General features: G+C 42.9%; 1 protein-coding gene across 3 annotated transcripts; it reads left to right on the top strand.

Annotated features, from left to right (window-relative positions):
- Nucleotides 1-830: 830 nt before the first annotated feature.
- G3BP1 (G3BP stress granule assembly factor 1) lies at nt 831-19,402 on the top strand. Of its 3 annotated transcripts, XM_059859771.1 has the most exons (13): nt 871-986; nt 3,398-3,525; nt 11,853-11,966; nt 13,122-13,203; nt 13,576-13,749; nt 14,592-14,682; nt 15,188-15,281; nt 15,660-15,864; nt 16,312-16,413; nt 16,805-16,916; nt 17,245-17,370; nt 17,458-17,588; nt 18,322-19,402. In XM_059859771.1, the coding sequence occupies exons 3-13, from the start codon at nt 11,872-11,874 to the stop codon at nt 18,526-18,528; spliced, it is 1,419 nt and encodes a 472-aa protein (XP_059715754.1). In that variant the 5' UTR covers nt 871-986; nt 3,398-3,525; nt 11,853-11,871; the 3' UTR covers nt 18,529-19,402. The 3 variants fall into 3 exon arrangements, with proteins under 3 accessions (XP_059715755.1, XP_059715753.1, XP_059715754.1); XM_059859772.1 differs by lacking the exon at nt 3,398-3,525 and having other exon boundaries at nt 831-986; nt 17,479-17,588; XM_059859770.1 differs by lacking the exon at nt 3,398-3,525 and having other exon boundaries at nt 831-986.
- Nucleotides 19,403-20,368: the final 966 nt, after the last annotated feature.

Below are 20,368 nucleotides of genomic sequence, written 5' to 3'. Positions count from 1 at the left end.
TAGGTGTGTTAGAAAACGCTCCTGCTTGCATTGGCTCTCTGGGGCAGACGATGCTGAGTCTGCTTTGCTCAGAAGCTGTGAGGGTAAAGCAGCAGTTGGGTGAGCCTCCGGGGATGGGCTGGGGTCAGTGACCACCACCTTCGGCTTGGCGTGAGTGTCCGGGCTGGTTGTGGTGGAGGTGCCTTAGGGTGTGCACCTCCTTCTACCTACCCGCACTGGGGGTTTCTCTCAGGTGCTTGGGACAGGTGAGCCCCAAGCAGCCTGTGGAGACTCAGCCAAAGCGGGCGGCCACTGCCTGTTCACTGCCGGGAGTCGGGAGCGCTCGGCCGCGAGGGCCGGGCCCTGAGAGCCCCCCCTCAGACCCCTCATGGCGCCCGCCGCCATGTTAGCGCCTCCCTTCCTCCAGCAGGGGGCGCGGCCGAGCGCGGGACACCGCCCCGCGTGGCGGACGCCTGCCCCTTTAAGAGCCGCGGCGGGGCCCTGTCCATCAGCGCCGAGCGTGCCCTCCCATTGGCTGCCGTGCCACGAAGGCCCGCCCCATCTTTAACGGGGTTTACCAGCTCCTTCTCAAGGGCGCTGCAGTGCGGCTCAACCACACTGCGGCGTCCGGCGCGCGCCGCCTGGCGCGCCTGCTGCCGCGGGGAGCGTCGTCCCATTGGCCGAAGCACAAATCTATCAGCAGTTGTCCACCGCCCATTGGTTTGCCTGTTTGTCGATCACTCTTCCCGCCCTGCGGCGCGCTGCCGCATGGTTGGCTGGCTGAGCTGCCCCTCAGCTCTCCGCCCGCCTCCTCAAGGCTGTGAGCCAACCGGCATCCGAGTGAGGGCGAGCGCCGCTCTCTGACTGGCTGGGTCGCGCCCGCTGGGGTAGGCTGCGCGCCGGATATATGTAGCCGGAGGCAGAGCACGCCGCTGCGTGAGGCGCTTCTCGTCCGCCGGGCCCTGTGGTGAAGCGGCGTCTCCGCTCCCGTCCCGCTCTGCCCGCAGGTGAGGGGGTGGGGGGCGCGGGGAGACACCGGCGCGGCCGCGCCTTCCCGAGGGGACCGCGGGCCGCCCGCGCCGCGCCGGCTCCGAGGCGCCCCCGGCTCTCAGTAGGCCGCGGGCCGTGCGGGACGGCGCTGCTGGCGCCCCCCTCCCCCTCCATCCCGCCCGGTCCCCGCGGCGCTTTGTGGCGGGCGCCGGCGCCCTCCCGCCCCACCCGCCGCCGCGCGGCCCCCGTGGGCTCCGCAGCCTTCGCCCGAGCTCCCAGTGCCGCGGCGGCCTCGGAGCTCCCGGCGGGAGCGGTGCGGGGCAGGCGGTCGGTGGAGGGTCGGCTGCTCGCGGGCCCGCATTGTGCGAGGCGAGGTGTGCGGGTCGAGCTTTGTTCTCGGCTTTCCAGGCTCGGAGGGTTTTTCGCCCTCTGATTTTGGGTTATGTTTTGGGCAGGTGGGGCCGGGAGGGGCCCACCCGAAGCCCGAGGTGTTCCCGGTTCAGGGGGAGCTGTAGCTGCCGACTGAGGGGCAGTGCTGGCTGCTGGCTGGGTCCGGACCTGGGTATGAGCTCGGGGTGCCTCCCTTGCTGTAATTTTATAGGTGAAGGAAGTTATAATTCCAGCAGGACAGCGTGGATCTTAACCTGGTTTATCGCATGACCTTGGCTGAATCCGGGGTTAAGCTAAGATTTAAATGCGAAGTAGTACTTCTAATGAGACTTTCCAGCATCCTGTAAGGCCCCTTATGTACCTTCTGGAGAAACCCTAGAGAAAAGGTTTTGATACATCTTCCAGTAGCTCCCAGTGTTGATCTGGATGTTCTACCGCGTTCCTCATTCTCTGCGGGCTTACCTGGTGATCTTCTGTGTAATGGCTTGCATGAATATGATAAGTAGTCTTTACCAAAAAAAGGATTTTTTTGTTCCTCCACCGGGGGAAAAGCAGCATTTGCAGCAAGCCGCCATGTTTCCAGTGTGTGCTATTTTTGGCAAGCCCCTGCTCTCACAGCCAGGAGTGACAGATTTAGGAAATCTGGACACTGCTATCAAGCTTTGGAAGGGGATGCTTCCAGATGTCATAAATCAAACGTGGGGAGGGTTGTGTTGGATTTTTTTTTTTTTAGCTAACAAAGCTTTTTAGATTTATGTCGTAAAGGGAAGTGCAGAAGTTAACAGACAAAAACTGCATTTCAGACCTTTCCTGATATTTTTCCTTTCGACCAAATTTTCACTTTTCTTATTCTCTGTCTGTAAAAAATAAACCAAACCATTTCTCTAGATAGCTCTGTGATAGTTCCATAATGCTGATGGTAGCATCTTTTCCTCCTGTGAACTGAACTCACCTTTCCTGGGATGTTTCTGTCTCCATATATGACTCTAGCTTTTTTTGTTTTAGTGGATGGTATACGTAGCTTATTTGAAGGTTGGCTGGAAGTGTTCACGTGCTTAAAGTCTTACATCCTTATCTTTGTGATGGAGATCTCACGACCTTTTTTGACAGCATCACGTGTTGCAGGGATTGGTTTGCCTGAAAGGCACTTGTGAAACCTGCTAGAAAGTGTAACTGTACAAAGTTTGTTAGGAAAAAAAACTCAGTGTTGGAGCCGTTGCAAATGTATATAATATTTTTATAAATATAAGTATTTTTAAAAACCTTAGGCTTGTATACATCAGGAGGTAAAGAATAGCCCCAGTTCCTGACGGATGAATTTGCCCTTTTTTTGCTAGGTTGTGCTAAGTGTGGACTCCTTAAGTTGGAGGCAGGGAAGCATAATTAAAATTAAAGAAGAAAACCTGGTGGACAAGACTTAGTCAGTGTGTGCCAAGCCCACTAGGATTTCTGTTGGAAATCTTTGTATTTGCAGTCTGAGAAGCAACAAAAGCACACCAGAGGATTTGTATTGTGATGGCAGGACCACTGCTCTGCTGCTCCCTTTGGTGCTGGCATAACAGCATCAGTAGAGTTCAACACATCTGATAGAGTTTGAACACCTGAATTTTAAACAGAATCTATGCTCTCGATGAAAGAGCAAATTCTTTGTTTCAGAGCTTTATTTTTCACGTAGCAAATTGTAAGGCAAACATACAGAGCAACACTTTTTACTGAAAGGGAAATAAATCAAAGGTGATGTTGCTTTAAGTACATTCTTGGTATTTCTGTTCAAAACAGTAGGACCTGGTAAGAGAGCACTCATAAGGGCGGCATAAATGGCCTGTTAGAATTAGAAAACACTATTTCAGTTATAGTACCTGGGGCTTTTTGTCTGACTAAGGTGATGAGTGAAGAATCAAAGAGGAAATCCAAGCAGAGCAGGACTTCAGCTGGGTGGTGCTGGTTGCTGTGCTGGCTGTAGTCTGCTCTGCCTGGAACAAACCAAAAATGATAGTTTGCTCTAGAAGACTGGGTGATTTTTTTTTTTTTTTTACAGGTGCCTATATAAAATTGGCAGAGTTGAAGTAATTATTTGATTTCCTGGAGTACCTACTAGTAGACTTTTGATAACCTTAAGCTACCTCATTGTGTAGTTAAAAAGAAAACCAGAAGTCTGATCCTCAGGTACTGTAAAAGAATCTTTAAACTTTGCAGGCAGTGAGTGTTGTGCTGGCTTGAGGTCCCAGCTTTGCTATATTAAGTCTGGAGCTCTTCCAGGAGGACATGGCTGGTGCAGTGCAGCTTTCAGAGCAGGACCTGGCTGCTGTCAGTTATGTAGGAGTGATCTGTGCTGAACCTGATTCCTTGCTGAGGCAAACATGCAGCACTGCACTGCATCTTCCATTTCCATCTGCTCTGCCCTGTGCTGTTTCCTGGCTGCTGCTGGGCTGGCTGTATTTTGTTTTTAATGTAACAGTGCTATGATGGGTCAGTCCTGAGTGCCAGGGTACAGCTGATACATCAGGTTTAAGCCTCTTCTGTGACCTAAGCAGGTAGAGGTGAAAGAGTTGATTCTCTTTAGAGTTCTCTGTTGCTTGGCATGCAGAAAATATTTTGAATCTTAATCTTAGTGATTCTAATCTGAGTGTCATTAAGCTTGAATTTCGCTGTAGTGTTGGTGTAGCTCAGGGTTCTGATCTGCCTCTTCTGACTGCTGATGAGTAACTTTTGCTTTTTTACTTTAAGAAGCTGCACTGGAGCCAAATGGAAAATTTGCAGACCTAAGAGAAGATGACTGGACCTGCTGCCAACTTCATCGAGATGTTGGAGCAGCTCTTGGATGTCAAAACAAAACCTGTTCTAATGGCAAAATCACAGGGACTAAGTAGCTGCTTTATCATGAAGCAGTCTGGAGAGCGGTAGAGGCAGAAAGCTGACTTACTGCTTATTAAAGAAAAAGTAAACAAATCATTCAGGACTATCCTGCTACCCTTCAGGATGAAATTTGTGTGTTTAAAATGTAATTTTGCAGAAAAACATTGCTTCTAACTGAGGGGTCAGTGAGGTTGAAGTAAGTTCAGTTAGAAAGGCAAATCCTTCCCCCACATTTGAGAGCCCATTTAGGATAATCTGATTTTAGGATTATTAAAAATGTAGGAATATTTCTGGGAATTCTCAAGGCTTTGAGTTTTCAGAGAACTCAGATGTTGAAGAGGCGTTCATTTTTTTCCTCTGTCAAATCACAAGAGCCACGTGTTTTTCTGTAGTGCTAAATGTAACGGAGCTCTCCTTTTGTGAGGATATGAAGTGTTGCTCATTAGGCTCAGGACAAATCACCTTAGTTTAATGTTACAGCAGGTAGCTGCTGAATAGAAGTGATGATTGGTATCAAGCAGAAACTTGGAAGCCAGGTGAAACAGCTTTAAAAAGGAAGGAAAACCCAAAGCCACATCATACTGAGCTCAGAACCCAGGGAAGGCAAAATGTTTTGAGGGAGGAATAGAAAACCCAAACACCTTGTTGAGAATTTCATACTATATCACTTAGTTTTAATAGTAAGTTTTCAAGATTCTTCTCTGTTAGATTTTTTTTTTTTCCCCTTGTAAGCAGGACCTGATTTGCTATTTGTCTTTGGAGCTTTATGCTCTTAGCCACAGGAATAGTGTTTGGTATCATTTTCCTTACCCAGATGAAAGTTCATCCCTTTCTGTAGGTGTATGCTGTTCTCAGGTACCCTGATTTACACTTAAGGTGATCTTTGTGTTTTTAATCTGCTTTTGAGCTTAATGTCCTGGAAATAACATTTCTCCAAAATTATCTCTTTTCTTTTAGATTCTGACTGAAAGCATTAGAAATATTCAGTTTGTCTCCTTCTTGCTTGGTAGAGCTGAAAAACACAAGTGCTGAATTTTGTCTAAAACATGGCAGACTCCATCATATCCATCAACTTGTGGATCACACTTAGGTTTGTTAGCAAAAACACAAGGCAGACTTCTACACTGACAGCTCTTCAGCAATTGCTGGCTTGTTTATTTGTATTCTCCCAGTGTTTGAAGGGCTGTGCATTGCTGCTGAGGAAGGCTTCCCATCTGCCACTGGCAAGCAGAGGGTTTTTGGTACTGGCGTGGGCAGTGCTGAATGTAATTCTGAAATTTTTTTTTTTATCTTATGATGAAAATTTCATTTTACTGTGCTTAAATTTTGTTTGATTGGATGATTTGATTAGAAAATAGTTAAGCTTCTAACTTAATTTTTCATATCCATGTTTTAGTGTGATACATGGCTTTTCTAGAGAATCCCTTGTCAGTGTGTCTCAAACTTCAGAAGGGGCTCAGGTATTGCTCTGCTTTTCTGCTGCATCTCGATAATGAAGCACAGAGAAAGCTGATTGCCTGATGACTGCTGTGTGGGTTTTTTTTGTTTTTTTTTTTTTGTTTGTTTTTTTTTTTTTTTTTTTTTTTTTTTTTTTTTTTTTTTTAGGATCTAGTTCCCTGTAGTGCCTCAAGTATCTTATGAATGTAGACACTGCCTGTCTTTGTAGGTTGTGTGGGTCATACAGTGGAGATGAGTCACAAGTGAAAGGAGAAATAGCTGTGCTAAGTTTGACAGTCTAGATCCACGTTTTATTAGGTGTTTGGAAGATTATTAAAGGCTCCTCTGTCTGCATCATATGCCTGACACTTCATTCACACTGCTCTGAAGTGCCTGCTTCTGGAGGTTCCTGGTGAATACATTCACCTCACAGACTCTCAATGTTTCCTGGATATGCTAGTAAGAATTGAATGCTGGTAACTTCACAACTTGTCCCAATTTGATCCTCAAATATTTATTTATTGCATAACTTATCCCATCATTGAGCTTCCATTGACTGTGGCTACCAAGCATCTTGCCTCCTGTGGAATAGTGCTGACTTAAGATAACTTCTTCCAGGCTGAATACTTTGCCTCTGAAGCTGTCAAAAGGCAGAAAAGATGAAGTGGTTACAGGTAGGCAGCTGTAATGGTTTGTGTCTGAAATACAGGCTGTGCTGCTGGGACTCTGTCCCAGTGACATTGTCTGCCTCTGCATCCAGTGGGAGGCAATTAATGAGACCTATTTTTTAAAGCAGATTAGTGTTTTGGGACTTCATTTGCCTGCTTATTTGAGGTGCATTTTCAGCTCTCTAATTTAAGCTCAGGTCAGCTACTGGATTGTTACGGGTTTCTATGTTCCCCTTGGATAGTTAAGGCTGTATTAAAATAAGGCTATCTCAGTTTATCTGCAGTCTTTGTGTTTTAAATACACATTTACTTAACATCACTCTTCTACTTAAGAGCAAGCTGGTGTGGTGACATAAATCCCCAGCTGAGATGGGCCCTGGAATTTGCCATGGGGTGCAAGTTTAGCTTGTGTTTCATTGTTCACTTTATTGTTTTGTATCATGGTTCACACAGGTACCAGCCCCATGGTTTTTTTTCTTATATTACTTAGCAGCAGAGCAGATGCCAGTCATGTAAAATGTATGGAGAGTTGGAATTAACTGTGTTGTTTTGTAGTTAAACTTTGTTTATATCATGCCTCTTAGAGGCCTACTGGCATTTTCTTCCATTACTTTAATTTTCTTTTTGTCCATAACTGCTTCTAGAGCTGGTTATTCTAAATAAATGGTTTGTGGCTTTGAGCATGCTCACCTGTTGCTAAGCAGCTTGGAGAAATCCCAAATGACGCTTAATTATGCAATCCTATTAACTATTGACCAGACCTTTAATTTCCAGCAAAATTGCTGTTTGCCACATTTGTGGTGTTTTGTGCTTGGATACAGACACTCTTTTCTCCTGCTGTTTCTTCAATTTCCAAAAAGCCTTTTTAAGTTAAGGAATTCACTGATGCCAAAATGAGGGAGTAGGGTTGTGTGAAGTTTGATATTCGGAATGGCTGTTCTGGCACCCTGTAAACTCCACCAGTTTGTAGAGGTGTAAGGAGTGGAGTTCACATGGTCAACTTATATCACTTGAGTAGCCAAAGGAGAAGGGGTGAGCTGTATGTAATTAATATTCCACTCAGGACTAAAATGCATTGTAGGAATTTTGGGTATCTTGAGAAGGTTCTTTGTATTAAAATGCAAGTAAAAAAAATGTAATTAAAGATGGCAGAGAACAAAGAAACAAGGCTAATGTTAAAAACACATCAGAGCCTGTTGAGATTATGATTCAATTTTAATTTGTCTTCTTGTTAGTTTTTTCTTAACAGAAGCTTAAAACTGCCACACTCTTTGGGAAGTGAAATTTAAGTTTTGGTCCTTTGGCTGGTTACATCAGGCCAAGTGGCTTTTGCCTTAGTCTTGGGACTCGTGATGAGCATAACACATACCTCTGTTGTGTATGAAGTCCAGTAGAAGCAGCATTCAGGCTAAACTTGTCTGATTCAAAAATTTAAAACCCAAATCCACAAAAACCCCAAATTGAGTTGGCCCAGCAGTGACTAGTTTGCTTTCAACACGTTGCAGTTTGGTAAGAAAATAATAACCCATGCTAGATCTGAGTGCTGAGTCCATTTTTCTGAACTAATATACTAATAGGTTTTGTGGGCCTAAATCTGAATTTGCTAATGTGGAATTTACATAAATGGCTCTAATTTACATAACAGTGTTTCAGAAATTCAGTGCCTGACATTGATTTTCTGCCAAGTGGGAGCATTGTAACAGATGGTGGAATTTTCCATCAGCCAGGTGATAACCACTGTAAAGGAGGTATTTGTCTTCCTCTAAGTCCTTGGCTTAAGGAAGGGGCTCAGTTATGCTGGAGAATTGTTATAGTGTACTTGTTAAAATTTGTCTTATCCAATTTGTTTTACATATGGGATAATATGAATGCATTATTATGAATGAATCTTAAATAATCAGATTTTTGGCTTTTCCTGTCAATTTTCACCCTTTCATCATTATGTCAATTGACAGGAAAATGTGTGGATAAGCTTTTATCAGGAGTAGCATAGTGACAGTTCAAACATTTGGTGCTATTATGTGCTGTGCAATGAAAATGTAGTAAAAAGTATTAGCAGTTTTTCTTGGATCAGGGAATAGCGGAGTAGTAAATTGCTCATGAGTGGTAGGGAGCAAATGTTCTCTGAGGAGATGCTTGGCTTCCACCATTCAGGTTGTGCTGGCTGGAGAACAAGAGCAGATGGCAACTGGCAACGTAGCAGCAGGTGCAGCAGCAGTAAAAACAGATTGTTGTCCTCTGATTAGGTCATGTAGGTCTTTCCCATTTCTTTTCAGATCTGCTTGAGAGCAACTGGGCACTCAGCAATTCCTCTTTTCATGTTAGGAGTTAGTTCTGATATATTTTTCACCCTTAGCAGGAGGGAAGTTTTTTTATGTATATTTTTAAGCATATTGTAAGTATGACAGACATAATCAAGCCCCTTCACTTCCAATTTTTCTTGAGACCAGCATGGAAGATGATGTGTTTGTGGGTTAATGTAGGTGAGGGCTTTCACTGAAGAACAGAAATCTGAAAGAGCTGTTGGTGAATCAGCTGTTGAACTTTTGAGTGCTACAGGAAGATTTTGCCATAATGTGAGAATGTCAGGCTTTGTACATTGGTGTTCTAGGAAGCACTTAAAAATAATTCTCAGAAGAGCCCAATTCATAATTTATTAGAACTGAGTAGAAAACTGCCTATTTACATCTGTAGCAATAAGCTTGAATTCCAGGGAAGCTATATCTTCACAAAGAAATTAGGTGTGCCTCCTGTCATTATCCAAGTGGTGATGTGGTATATGGTAGGACTGGCTTCCTGGTTGTAAACTGTCAGCACAGAAGCAAATTTTTAACTGTTGTGGAGCAAAGAAATCCTACCTTGTCGGTTAAGCTGACTGGAGCTAAAAGTGTGGGTCATGTCTGTCTGCCATTTCTGCTCCCACTGCTTTAGGGTTGGCCTGGTCCTTCTAGAGCTTCACAGGTATTCAAGAGGAAACAAAGTGGGATGAGGAAGTCAGCAGTGGTGGTCACCACTTAGCTGTACTTTACCTTTCCTGTGTTCTTGTATTGTCTGATAATATTTTATGGGGATCTCATTTAACATGCAGTAGAAGGCAGGAGTTCATCTCTTTGAGATTTTTGTCACCTCAGACTGTGCTGGGTGTTGGACTTCTGTATCTGTAATATTTTGAGTTCAAAGGCTTCTGCAAAACTACAGATAGTAGAACCTTCCTGAAATGAAAGTGGTTTGCAGAATCTGAGCATTTCCTGCAGGCCAGACCCAGCCATGGATTATTTCTTCCTTTCTGCATGGTTAACTCTTGAAAATCCTCTAACAGCTGAAAGCTTCTGAATGTTTTGAAAAGCCTCTTTAACTTCTAGGTCATATTTAGTCTTACTTTTCCGGTACATTATCATGTAGGTAACATTTCTTTCTGTGGTGGTGATAGGCACATATCCTGCTGAAAGAGAGTTCATGGATGCATCTTCTGGAGCTCACCAGATCTTTCTTGTTGTGTTTAAACCTAGAGAAAAGTGTGTTTCAAAATAGAATGGGAAGATTTCTCATTTATTCTAGACTTTAAAAGATGGTAACATGTGATTGCATTAAAAGCAGAGCAAAACACCTCAATGTATACAAAATTATGGCTTTGCTGTTATGTCTTCTGGCTTGAGTCTTAGCTGCATTCCTCCATCAAAGCTGACTGCAGTGCATTCTGCCCACTGCTGGGAGTTTGGGTGTGATCACATCCTTGGATCTGTTACCTGGATGTTCTGACAGTGTGGCTAAACATTGCCTTGTCCCTTGATTACCATGTGTTGGGTGTTTGACCATTGATTGAGATATATAAAATTTGCCAGGTTCATTTGAACTTAGTTTCACCAACAGTACCAGCTTCCATGGCATCTTCCTAAGTACATTCATCTCTTTAAAGCTTATAGCTTCTGTTTTGTATTCCTGGTCCATCCAGCAGTGTGGTTGTGATTTCCTTTGCAGCCCTGTGTATGTTGTGTGTTTGAAATTAACACCAACGTGATCACTTCTGTCTCCTGAAGCTCTGCTCTCTTGTCAGTTTTTGGTGTGTAAAGGACAAGTTCCCTGAAATTCACTGAATACAGTGAGTATCAAATGTTTAAGATCCTTGTATGAACTGGGATAGGGGGGAGTACAAGCAGGTGGGAAAGCCAGTCTTTTTCTTTCCCTTTTGCTATGTTTGAAGGATAAGTTGTGGGCAACTCAGTTTTCCCAGGATACTGGCTTGGCATGAGCTTTTGCAGGCTCCTTCTGGATTATTCTATGCTAAAAGACTACTTAGTTTGGCTTCCTCTCTCCCCCCCCCCCCCCCCCCCCCCCATTCTGTGTTCTGGCTGTGATCCAGTCTGGGTTTTCCCCCAGTCATTGATGCCACCATTTCTTGTCACTATTTATGGTTATCGGTGTTAAATAAAAGCAGATGAGTAGTCGATGATTCCTGAATTGCATTTAGAGGGCTCAGCTAAATAGTGTCAGTTTTGACTTGCTTGTCATACCTGGAGAATGTGCATATGGAATTTGAATACCATGTGGTTGGGAAAAGGGCTCTGTAGTGAAGGAGATAGTTTGCTAAGCCCCCATTGTTGGTAAATTATTCTGATTGGTACATCTGAGTGTGAAGCAGAAAATCTGCTGTTGATTCTGTATTTGGTACTAAGAACATGCCCTGCTGTTGGTGTTTATCCGTGTGAGTTTAAAACTATTTTGAATGAGTTTGGACGGTGTTTAAGTATTTAATAACAAGGAAACATGGGAATCTGCTCTGGTTTGGGCTGAAGATACATGTATTGTGCAACCTACCTGAAAATACTTTATTTTTGTAACTTGCAGCTCCATGGAAGGGAGGTAGAAGATACCCAGATGGATTTGTCCCTTGGCATGGGTAGTGCTTTTCACTTGACTGGTGGTCTGAATTTAAGTGAGAAATGACTTGCTGAGACTGGTGGAAGTAGGAGAAGAGCAGTATGTGTTAGTTTGTAGCATAATTTTAATATAATCTAATATTCCTCCAGAGTGCTTGATACTCACAGCAAGTAGTGCTGTGCTGCTGATTAAAAATAGATTGGACTTATTCTGACCTTTTGAAAATGCCCTTAATACAGTAGCACGGGCTTTGCCTGAGAACATCTGACTTTTAATTCTGATTGTGAAGTCAAGTGAGGTAAGTAGAATTTGGATTGACTGTAAATGTCTTAGCCACTTAGCAAATCCTCTTGAACAACCTTACTTGCTTGCCACCTGCTTTTTCCTGAGGATATGTGGGATGCTTAACTACTGGCAGGTTATGAGGTGAGCTGCCTCGGCCTTGCAGCCTCTCCCACCTCTGGTTTGGTACCCAGGAATCCTCTCCCTGGTACCAAAACTCTGATGACTCTGAAAACACATTGCTTAAACTGCTTACAGGGTAAAACAGTCCTGGTGCGTGCTTTCCGCTGTGATTAGGTGGCTTATGCAATCAGGATGAGAACAGCTATTTGAAATGCTCATGGTTTATGGAGCTTTTGTTTTTTTCCATAGTTTTCAGTTGACCAAAGAAATGGTGATGGAGAAGCCAAGTCCCCTGCTGGTCGGGCGGGAGTTCGTGAGGCAGTACTATACTCTGCTGAACCAAGCACCTGACTATTTGCACAGGTAAAGCTCTGCTTCACTTTGAGCTGGTTTTCTGTGTGAATCAACTTATGTGTTAAAATTGGTGAATGATCTTACTACTGTGTCTTAGCTTGCTGAATTTGGTCACTTAAATTGATTTATTCAAGATGCTGAGCGTTGTTTACTTTTGGTTTTGATCAGCTGGATTAAAAGATGGATAATAAAGATAACAGGAATTCTTTAAATATCTGAGTTCTGGTTCTAACTGAAATGCTCCTTGGCACTTCTGCTTGTAATCAATTGAAGTTGGAGAAATACCACTTAGTTGAACATTTCTGTAGTTTTTGGCTTGAGAAAATGTCCCCTAAGATGAAACATTGAATAAGTTGTGTGCTTGTCTACTGGTCTCTCTTGAGAGTCATACCAGCTCTTAAAGGAAAGTTAGGAAATTATGGATGTGCAGCAGACTATAATCCATTATCTAAACAAATCAGTCCTGTTTGGTGTGACAGGTATCCTTCTGAAACTAGTCTTGTTTATGAAGATACAGTTCATTTTGTTGTGTTTTGAGTAGCCAGATAAAGTTTCTGACACCTTCCCTCCATCCAGTCTCAGGAACAGTTACTCAGTGTTTCTCCACTTAGGTGGACAGCTGACCTCATCCCCTTGGGTCAGGGGACAGTTGATTGTGCCATGGAATCCATTCCAGTCTTTTATCTGCTGGCAGAGTGCAGTGCCATGGGCATTTCAGCTGGTAACCTTTTAGTTCCAGAAAGGAAGATTTACCTGCAATACTCTTTTTACTGTAGGAGAGCAAAACAGTCCTGTTGCTCCTTGCTCAAGCTTGAAATCAGAACTTGAGAGGGAGCCTTCAGCATCCCAGATGTTCAGGGTGTTGTTTTGGGGACCTCATGCAGAAAGAGGATAATGAGATTGGATCATGAGCTCTCATGAGACTTTGGTTTTGGTTGTTGGTGCCTGGGTCTGACACACCTGAATGCTACAGCTTACATTAGAAAACTTTGTTTTCCCCCCCACCCCCTGATTAGTAACAGGATTATGAGATTTTGTGGCTTTATTCTAGTGATTCAGACAGGAAATTTACTCGAAAGTGTATTATTTGTACTGCACTCTTAACATAGAGGCTCAATGTTCTTACACAGCAAAGCTTGGCATTAAAATATTTCTTTCCAACAGGTTTTATGGAAAGAACTCTTCCTACGTCCACGGTGGCTTGGATTCCAATGGAAAACCAGCTGATGCAGTCTATGGGCAATCTGTAAGAACTTTTTAAAAAGAAAGCTGTTCTTTCCTTCTATTTTGTCACCTTTATGGTTGAGAAGAGAAATGTATCCAGCTGTGATTCACCCCCACACTGTTCAAGTGCTTTCTGTAAAAGAAGAAAAAAAAATGGGGAGGAAAAAAACCCTCTTGACTGTAGACAGCAATAGTTAGGCAAAATGTGCTTCCTTTATAGAAAGCTTATAATGTAAAATTGCCTGCAAAGCAAACTTAACAAACATCCTGCCAAGCTCTCCAGAGTTAGGGAGTATATCTTGAATCAGTTTTTATGATTTTGCTTTCTCTGAAAGCTGCTAACTTGGCAGAAATGGCTTCTGCAACATAACCCATGTGTACCATTCTTTCCCAGGATATCCACAAGAAGGTGCTGTCACTAAACTTCAAGGATTGCCACACAAAGATTCGTCACGTGGACGCCCATGCCACGCTCAACGACGGTGTGGTGGTGCAGGTGATGGGGGAGCTCTCCAATAACATGCAGCCCGTGCGCAGGTTCATGCAGACCTTCGTGCTTGCTCCTGAGGTGGGTGTGCTGGGCTGCCAGGGGCTTCTGGCACCACTGCTGAGCTCTGTCTGCCTCAGGGCTGCAGTCTCAAGGGTTAGACTGGGAAGGTTACTTGCCACAAAATTCAGCAGTTATGTTCTAAAAAGTCCTTTGGGAATTACACTACTTCTGTGTGATTGTACATTGACCTTGGATATTGAAATCAGTTATAAGTATTCTGACTTTGGACTCCTAGGTTAGTGCATTTTTTTCTTAAGCATATTAAAATTATATTGTCTTTGATTTACTATCCTAGCAACTGGTCTTTTTACTGATAAAGAGGTAGTAGAAAGAGGGAAATGCTTCCTGTCACTTTGAAAATGAGGGTTCCAGATTTTCTTGTTCATAAAGTGCTGAAGCACTTCGAGTGCTTTTGAAGTGGCATTTTTAAATAGACTTTTTTAACAAAGCAGTTCACAGAATTGAAAATGATAGTGAAAAAGGAGTGTTGCAAGATCACTCTGTTTGACAATATGACTTGGAGATAAAAATTTATACTTTGGACACCAGGAAGTTGTCGATTATACTTCTTTAGTGTTGTGAGCTATTGGAATTAAAAGCACTTCAACTTTTTTTTTTCCTTTGTTCCATCCATACTCAGCTTCTTAGGAGTGATGTCTTTTTTCTTTCTTGTTTTCCTGCCCCAAATAACATTATTTTCTTATCCTGCCCCTAATACTGTTTTCTTAAAAGAGGCAAATTTGGATTAATCTTGTACAAAGGACAGTTTGCTCAAACCTTTGTTGTTTTCACATTATTTCAATTTTTACATTACTGGATTGATGTTTTTGATTCAGTTCTTCCCTTGGATTTTCTCTTAGGGCTCTGTTGCAAACAAGTTCTATGTCCACAACGATATCTTCCGCTACCAGGACGAGGTTTTTGGGGACTCTGATACTGAGCCTCCAGAGGGTAAGCAGCAGAAATTTTTGGATGGTTCTGTTGGTGTTTGGTTCTGGATCTATATCAAAATTGTATTGCCAGATCAAAGGAAATCTTCTTGCTGGAGAAGACAGATCAGTGTTAGATTTCATGTGCTTGTAGGTTTTTTTCTGTGCCTGTAGTTCTTTACAGTCCAGCAAGGAGTTGTGACATGCAGATGATTATTTTTCTGGCATAATCTGTTTCTATTACAAAAACTGTAAGACTTCTTTTGGCAGTTGCAGTCAGATTTGTAGGCTATAAATCTTGCTCTCTGAAGTATTTGGAGCATGTTTTTTAACCTTGGTCAAAACTGAATAACCAAAGTGATAGTGGAAATATAAAAAAAATGTCTGTTTCATGTCACATCTCAAAAGTGTTTCTTGTGTGTTCTTTGGCAGAAACTTCACCTGTATTTTGTGCTAGGTGCCTTGTGTTTGAGCCTCTTACTAAAGATGTGTGGTTTTTTTTTTTTTTCTTTTCTAACCTTATTTAGAATCTGAGGAGGAAGGGGAGGAACCTGAGGAAAGACAGCAGACACCTGAGGCTGTTCCTGATGATAGTGGTGCTTATTATGAGCAGGCTGTCAGGTAATAATATATTTATAGATGAAGTCAGGTGTTGTGTGAGACAGGCTGCTTGTAAAACTGGTGACATGCATTTATTGCTATTAATAGTTTTCTTCTGACAGTCAAAAAATTTCTGTTTATTGATCAGCTGAAATTAAAATGCTGTTAGACTGAACATGGAGCCTGGATTTTTTTTGTTGTTTTTTTTTTTTTGCTGCTTTATAGTGTACTAATGCAAAATTTGCATCCTTGTGCAATGTGGCCTTATTTGGCCTTGTTGTTCCTCTCAGATGTCATGTGCCTGACTTCCGTATTGCATAAGTAGCGCTGCTTATCACCAGTAATAGAATAAACACAATACCACCTATTTTTCCTGCTTTCTATGTTGCTGTATAATAGCAATGACATTGAGGAACACCTGGAAGAGACAGCTGCAGAGGCAGAGCCTGAGCCAGAGGCAGAACCTGAACAGGAACCTGAACCAGAGGTGCAGGAAGAAAAGTCTGAGCCAGTATTAGAGGAATCTGCTCCAGAAGAGACTGTGGAAAAGAGTCCTTCTCCAGCTCCTGCTGATCCAGCTCCTGCAGTGCAAGAGGACTCCAGGGTAATGACAATGGATCTCTCTTTTCTCTGATGTGGTTTCATCAGTATGGCTCTCCTGTCTATTTACACTGCTTTATTTTTACCTGGGGATTTTTGTCACTTCTCAGAGTTAAGGAGGGTAAAAGTGGACAGATTGGGACTCAGGAGTCCAATACTTTGGTTAACCTTGATGTGATACTTGGTGTTGGGCCACTGCTGTGTCCTGTTTGAACTCTGGAATTCAGGACTAGAGTAGAAGTGTGACTCCATTGTCATTACACTGAGTCTTTTGAATTTAAATAATTTGTAGGAAATTGTGGGGAAACTGCTATTGGCTGGCTCCTGATTTTCAAGTGTAAGTTAAAATTTGTTCCTGTTATCCTGTGTCTGTTAGCTGTCCTCTCAGTAATATTTCTGAAGGAGATGTAGTTATGTTATTATCATTCTATCTCTTTTTTTTTTTTTTAAGACATTTTCCTGGGCATCAGTAACTAGCAAGAACCTTCCTCCCAGTGGGGCTGTCCCAGTATCAGGAATACCACCTCATGTTGTGAAAGTACCGGTCTCGCAGGTAGGAATCCAGCACCTGGAGAAGCTTAAGTGCTAAACTGGCTGACAGGGGAGAGTGAAATCTGCTTGCTTCTGATTTGACTTCCCAGGCCCCAAAGACTTTAGCATTCTGTGATTCCTGGTAGACTTTATCAAAATGTTATTCCTTGGGTTTTGGCTTGAGAATTTATTGTTTTTCATGGAGGAAAACGGGGAATGTTTGTGTGAATGCTGCTTGCTTTTAAAGCATGGAAGCCAACATGAGCTAACATGTATTTTAGTCACAGGTGGGAAAAACTATTACCTTTCCCTGTATTTTTGTAATACCAAGTTGACAGTGAGCTCTTAAAAGCTGAACCTGCTGGTATGTCTTTCTGACTCTGAGCTGTTCACTCCTTTTTGAATCTGTGCAGCCCCGCCCTGAGGCAAAGCCCGAATCTCAGACCCCCCCCCAGAGACCTCAGAGGGATCAGCGAGTGAGGGAGCAGCGAACAAGCATCCCACCTCAGCGGGGTCCTAGGCCAAGTAAGACAAGCTGCAAAGAAGCTGTTTTCAGTTGCTTAAAGGTTTCGGGGAAAAAATGTGATAATTAAAGCTTTTGAAATATCATTATTTTTGTCAGTAAGGAAACAATTTTTACTCAAGTAAAAATTCAAGCTTGGCCTCAGCCAGGTGATTAAAAAACAAATCATTACACACTTGCTAGTGTAGACTGCTTTACTTTTTTTGTGTATGAATGGATAGACAGTGCAAATTGATTCTTTCTAATGGTGATAATTCTGACCATAGCTTGTTTTTCTGTTTGTTGTGGGGACTGACTTTTCTACAATCAGTTTTTCTTTTCTGTTCCAAGTTCGTGAGGGTGAACAAGGCGACGTGGAAACCAGGCGGATTGTGAGATACCCAGACAGTCATCAGCTGTTTGTTGGGAACCTTCCCCATGATGTGGATAAATCTGAACTTAAAGACTTCTTCCAAAGTAAGTTGGTTGCTTTGCTGTCCTCCGAGGGGTTGGGGGTTGCAGCCATGGGCGTGGTCAACAGAGCATTCTAATGTATGACCCAAGAACTTGGCTTTTCTCTTGCAGGCTATGGCAATGTTGTTGAACTCCGCATCAACAGTGGTGGAAAGCTCCCTAATTTTGGGTTTGTGGTGTTTGATGATCCTGAGCCTGTTCAGAAGATCCTTAGCAACAGGGTAAATAAATTTCCAGGCAGTGGTTTTTGGTCTCTTGACAACAGTATTTTTCAGCTTAACAGGAAGAGAATGTACTTGATACCTTTAGATTTTTTTGAGCATATTAGAGTAGATGTAATGTTTCTTCCCTCCTGTTACCAAGATTTGTGCAGTCTTTGTCATTGAAGTAGCTTGTAGAAGCTCATTACAGAGCCTTATTCAGTGGGAGATTGCTGAACACAGGAAGTGTATAAACAGCTTTCAGGAAGACAAGGTAGAGAGAGTCTGATTCTATGGACAAGTAGAATCTTGTTTGTCAGAGGCTGAAAGGAAGAAGCTGTATTGGTGTGTACGCTGAAAAGAATTTTGCTAACAAAGGCGGGAGGTACCTGCTCAGGCTGTCAGCAGTGATTGCTAATGCAGAATGTGTATCCATGCCTGCCTGCTGTGGTAGGTAGGGGCTCTGGATGCACCCTCATAGCCGTGCAGGAAGCTTTTCTGAAACCCATCAGAATGTTCAGTGTTAAGCCTGAGATGGCTTTTCAAGGGTCACTCCTTCACATCTTTATTTTTTCCAGTAAAGCCCCAAGACTGGATGCATGGTTTGGCTATTGCCATTGTTTAGTAAGTAATCCTGAGACCCTTCAGTCTTTCATGGAGAGGAGGATATGAGACAAAGTTGCAGGAATCTGCTTGACCTTGAAGAGCTCCTGGTGACCCATTAATGACAGCACCTTCTGTGCTTCTGTTGCAGCCCATCATGTTCAGGGGAGAGGTGCGCCTGAACGTGGAGGAGAAGAAAACACGAGCTGCCAGGGAGGGTGACCGCAGAGATAACAGACCCCGTGGACCTGGAGGCACTCGTGGGGGGCTGGGAGGTGGGATTCGAGGGCCTCCACGTGGAGGAATGTCCCAGAAGCCGGGATTTGGAGCTGGAAGGGGGATTGGGCAACGCCAGTGAATTCATCGTGGATGTTGACGTGGTGGCGCAAACCCTTTTTCCTGCAGATTTGTGAATTTCAGCCTTGGGTATCTTGGAATGTGGCCCTAGCCTGTTATAGACTGCTACGTTTGATACTATTTTGGCCCCTTTTTGTTTGTGTTATGGTTCTGTGATTTATTTTTTCTAGTCCTTGTCCCAGATTCCAGCTTTGTGGAACAACGTTTTAGGAAAAGTGGATTTTAAAAAGAAAAGAACTGAATTTTCTTCTTCACCTCAAACTTACGGACTGATTTTTGGTTTTTTTGGTACCAGTGGTTTTTCCTAAAGGAATGTCTTTCTTTTTTCTTTTATTTTTTTTTTCCTCCCCTCTTTTTAATGAATTTGGGTGCAGTCAGCGGAATAATATTTCACGTGCATGCGTTCAAGAGCCTGTAGGAAAACATAGTTCTTGGCAAGTATTCCAAGGGCAGAAAAGCAAAACTCTTGTTGTTTCTTTGAGGGTCATATGAACATCCTCTGATGTGGAGACATTGCCACTTGAAAAAATTGACTTTCACCTTTCTCTCTGTGGCGCTGTAAAAGTGGAATAATGGGTATCCGTAGAATCTCTTTTCCTTTTGATACATGATCACAGCAAGGAATTCGAACTACTGTTTTACCACTCTGAAATTTTGGATTGTGGGATAGGTTTTAAATGTCTAGAACTTGACTCTTCAAACACTTTTCCTGAACTTGTGAAATTTTTTATTGAAATAGGGAGTTTTTTTCATGTTTAGTTTGTATTTGTATAAAAAAAAGCAAAATTGTTGTGCCTTCTATTTATCTCTCATTCCAGTTTTGGCAAATTGTTTAAAAAAAATAAAATAAAAAAGGTCTAGATTTGCTTTATCAAGTCCAAGAGTATTTTGGAGTTTGTCCAAGGGGAAGAGGCTCTTCAGTCACTAGGTTTACAAGGTAGAGGTGGTTGTAGCTAAAGCTTTTAATACCTTCTGTGCATCACTTTGCATTTAAATTATTGAAAACAAATAATTCTTGGATGCAGAAGTTAATAACTTGAACTTGAAGCTGGGCAGGTCCTGTTGTAACTATTGAAAAATTACAAACAAAGCAGAAATACCTCTGTCACATCCTTTACATTTCCAACTGCTGTAAGTAATAATTATTTTTGCAGTACTTCATTCCTTGCTTCAGACCCGGAGTGGATAAGAAGGAATTTTTGTCAGAAGTATGGAACGTGCTTGTCTGTCCTGGTGTTAAGATGTTGAACACTCTCCACTGCCTCTGAAAGAAGATGAAACTGAAAATAAAATACAAAACTGGGTAATTTCAATCCAAGAGATCCTGTAAGATGGTGCTGCACAAAGCAGTATTTCTGTAATTCCTGGTGTTAAACATTGGCTAAAAATGGTGGATTTGTGTCTCCACTGGACCTCCAGGTCTCTTGGTAGCACAGTAGAGCTGTGTAGGAAGTTTGCTGATCTGTGTCAGGTGACACGGTTTCCATGTTTCGTGGTTTATGACTGTAATGACTGTGCATATGCAGTGTATCATCTCTTGACCTGTGCTTGCTGTAAGCTCTGGAGCAGAGCTGCCCTCGGTATTGCCTGTCCCCAGCAGTCATGTTTTGCCTTTTCCTTTGCCAGACTTACTGGTTGAAACTGGTTGTACTAAATGTTGCTAGAGCGTTGGTTTCTGTTTTATTTTTCTCTTTGCATTTGCTACACTGTTTGTCCCTTCCCTCCTTACACCTGTGTCTCAGATTGGCCTGCTTACCATCTGTACCTGGAGATGTGATACCTTAGTGACCTGGGGGAGAGTCTGAACTGTGGTCTGCTCTCACAGCCAGCATTTGGGGAAA

The sequence above is a fragment of the Haemorhous mexicanus genome, chromosome 15 (genome assembly GCF_027477595.1).
Source record: "Haemorhous mexicanus isolate bHaeMex1 chromosome 15, bHaeMex1.pri, whole genome shotgun sequence".
In the NCBI taxonomy this organism is placed as follows: Eukaryota; Metazoa; Chordata; class Aves; order Passeriformes; family Fringillidae; genus Haemorhous; species Haemorhous mexicanus.
The sequence above is the reverse complement of the archived record's forward strand: the minus strand, read 5'-3'. Positions and strand labels throughout refer to the sequence as shown.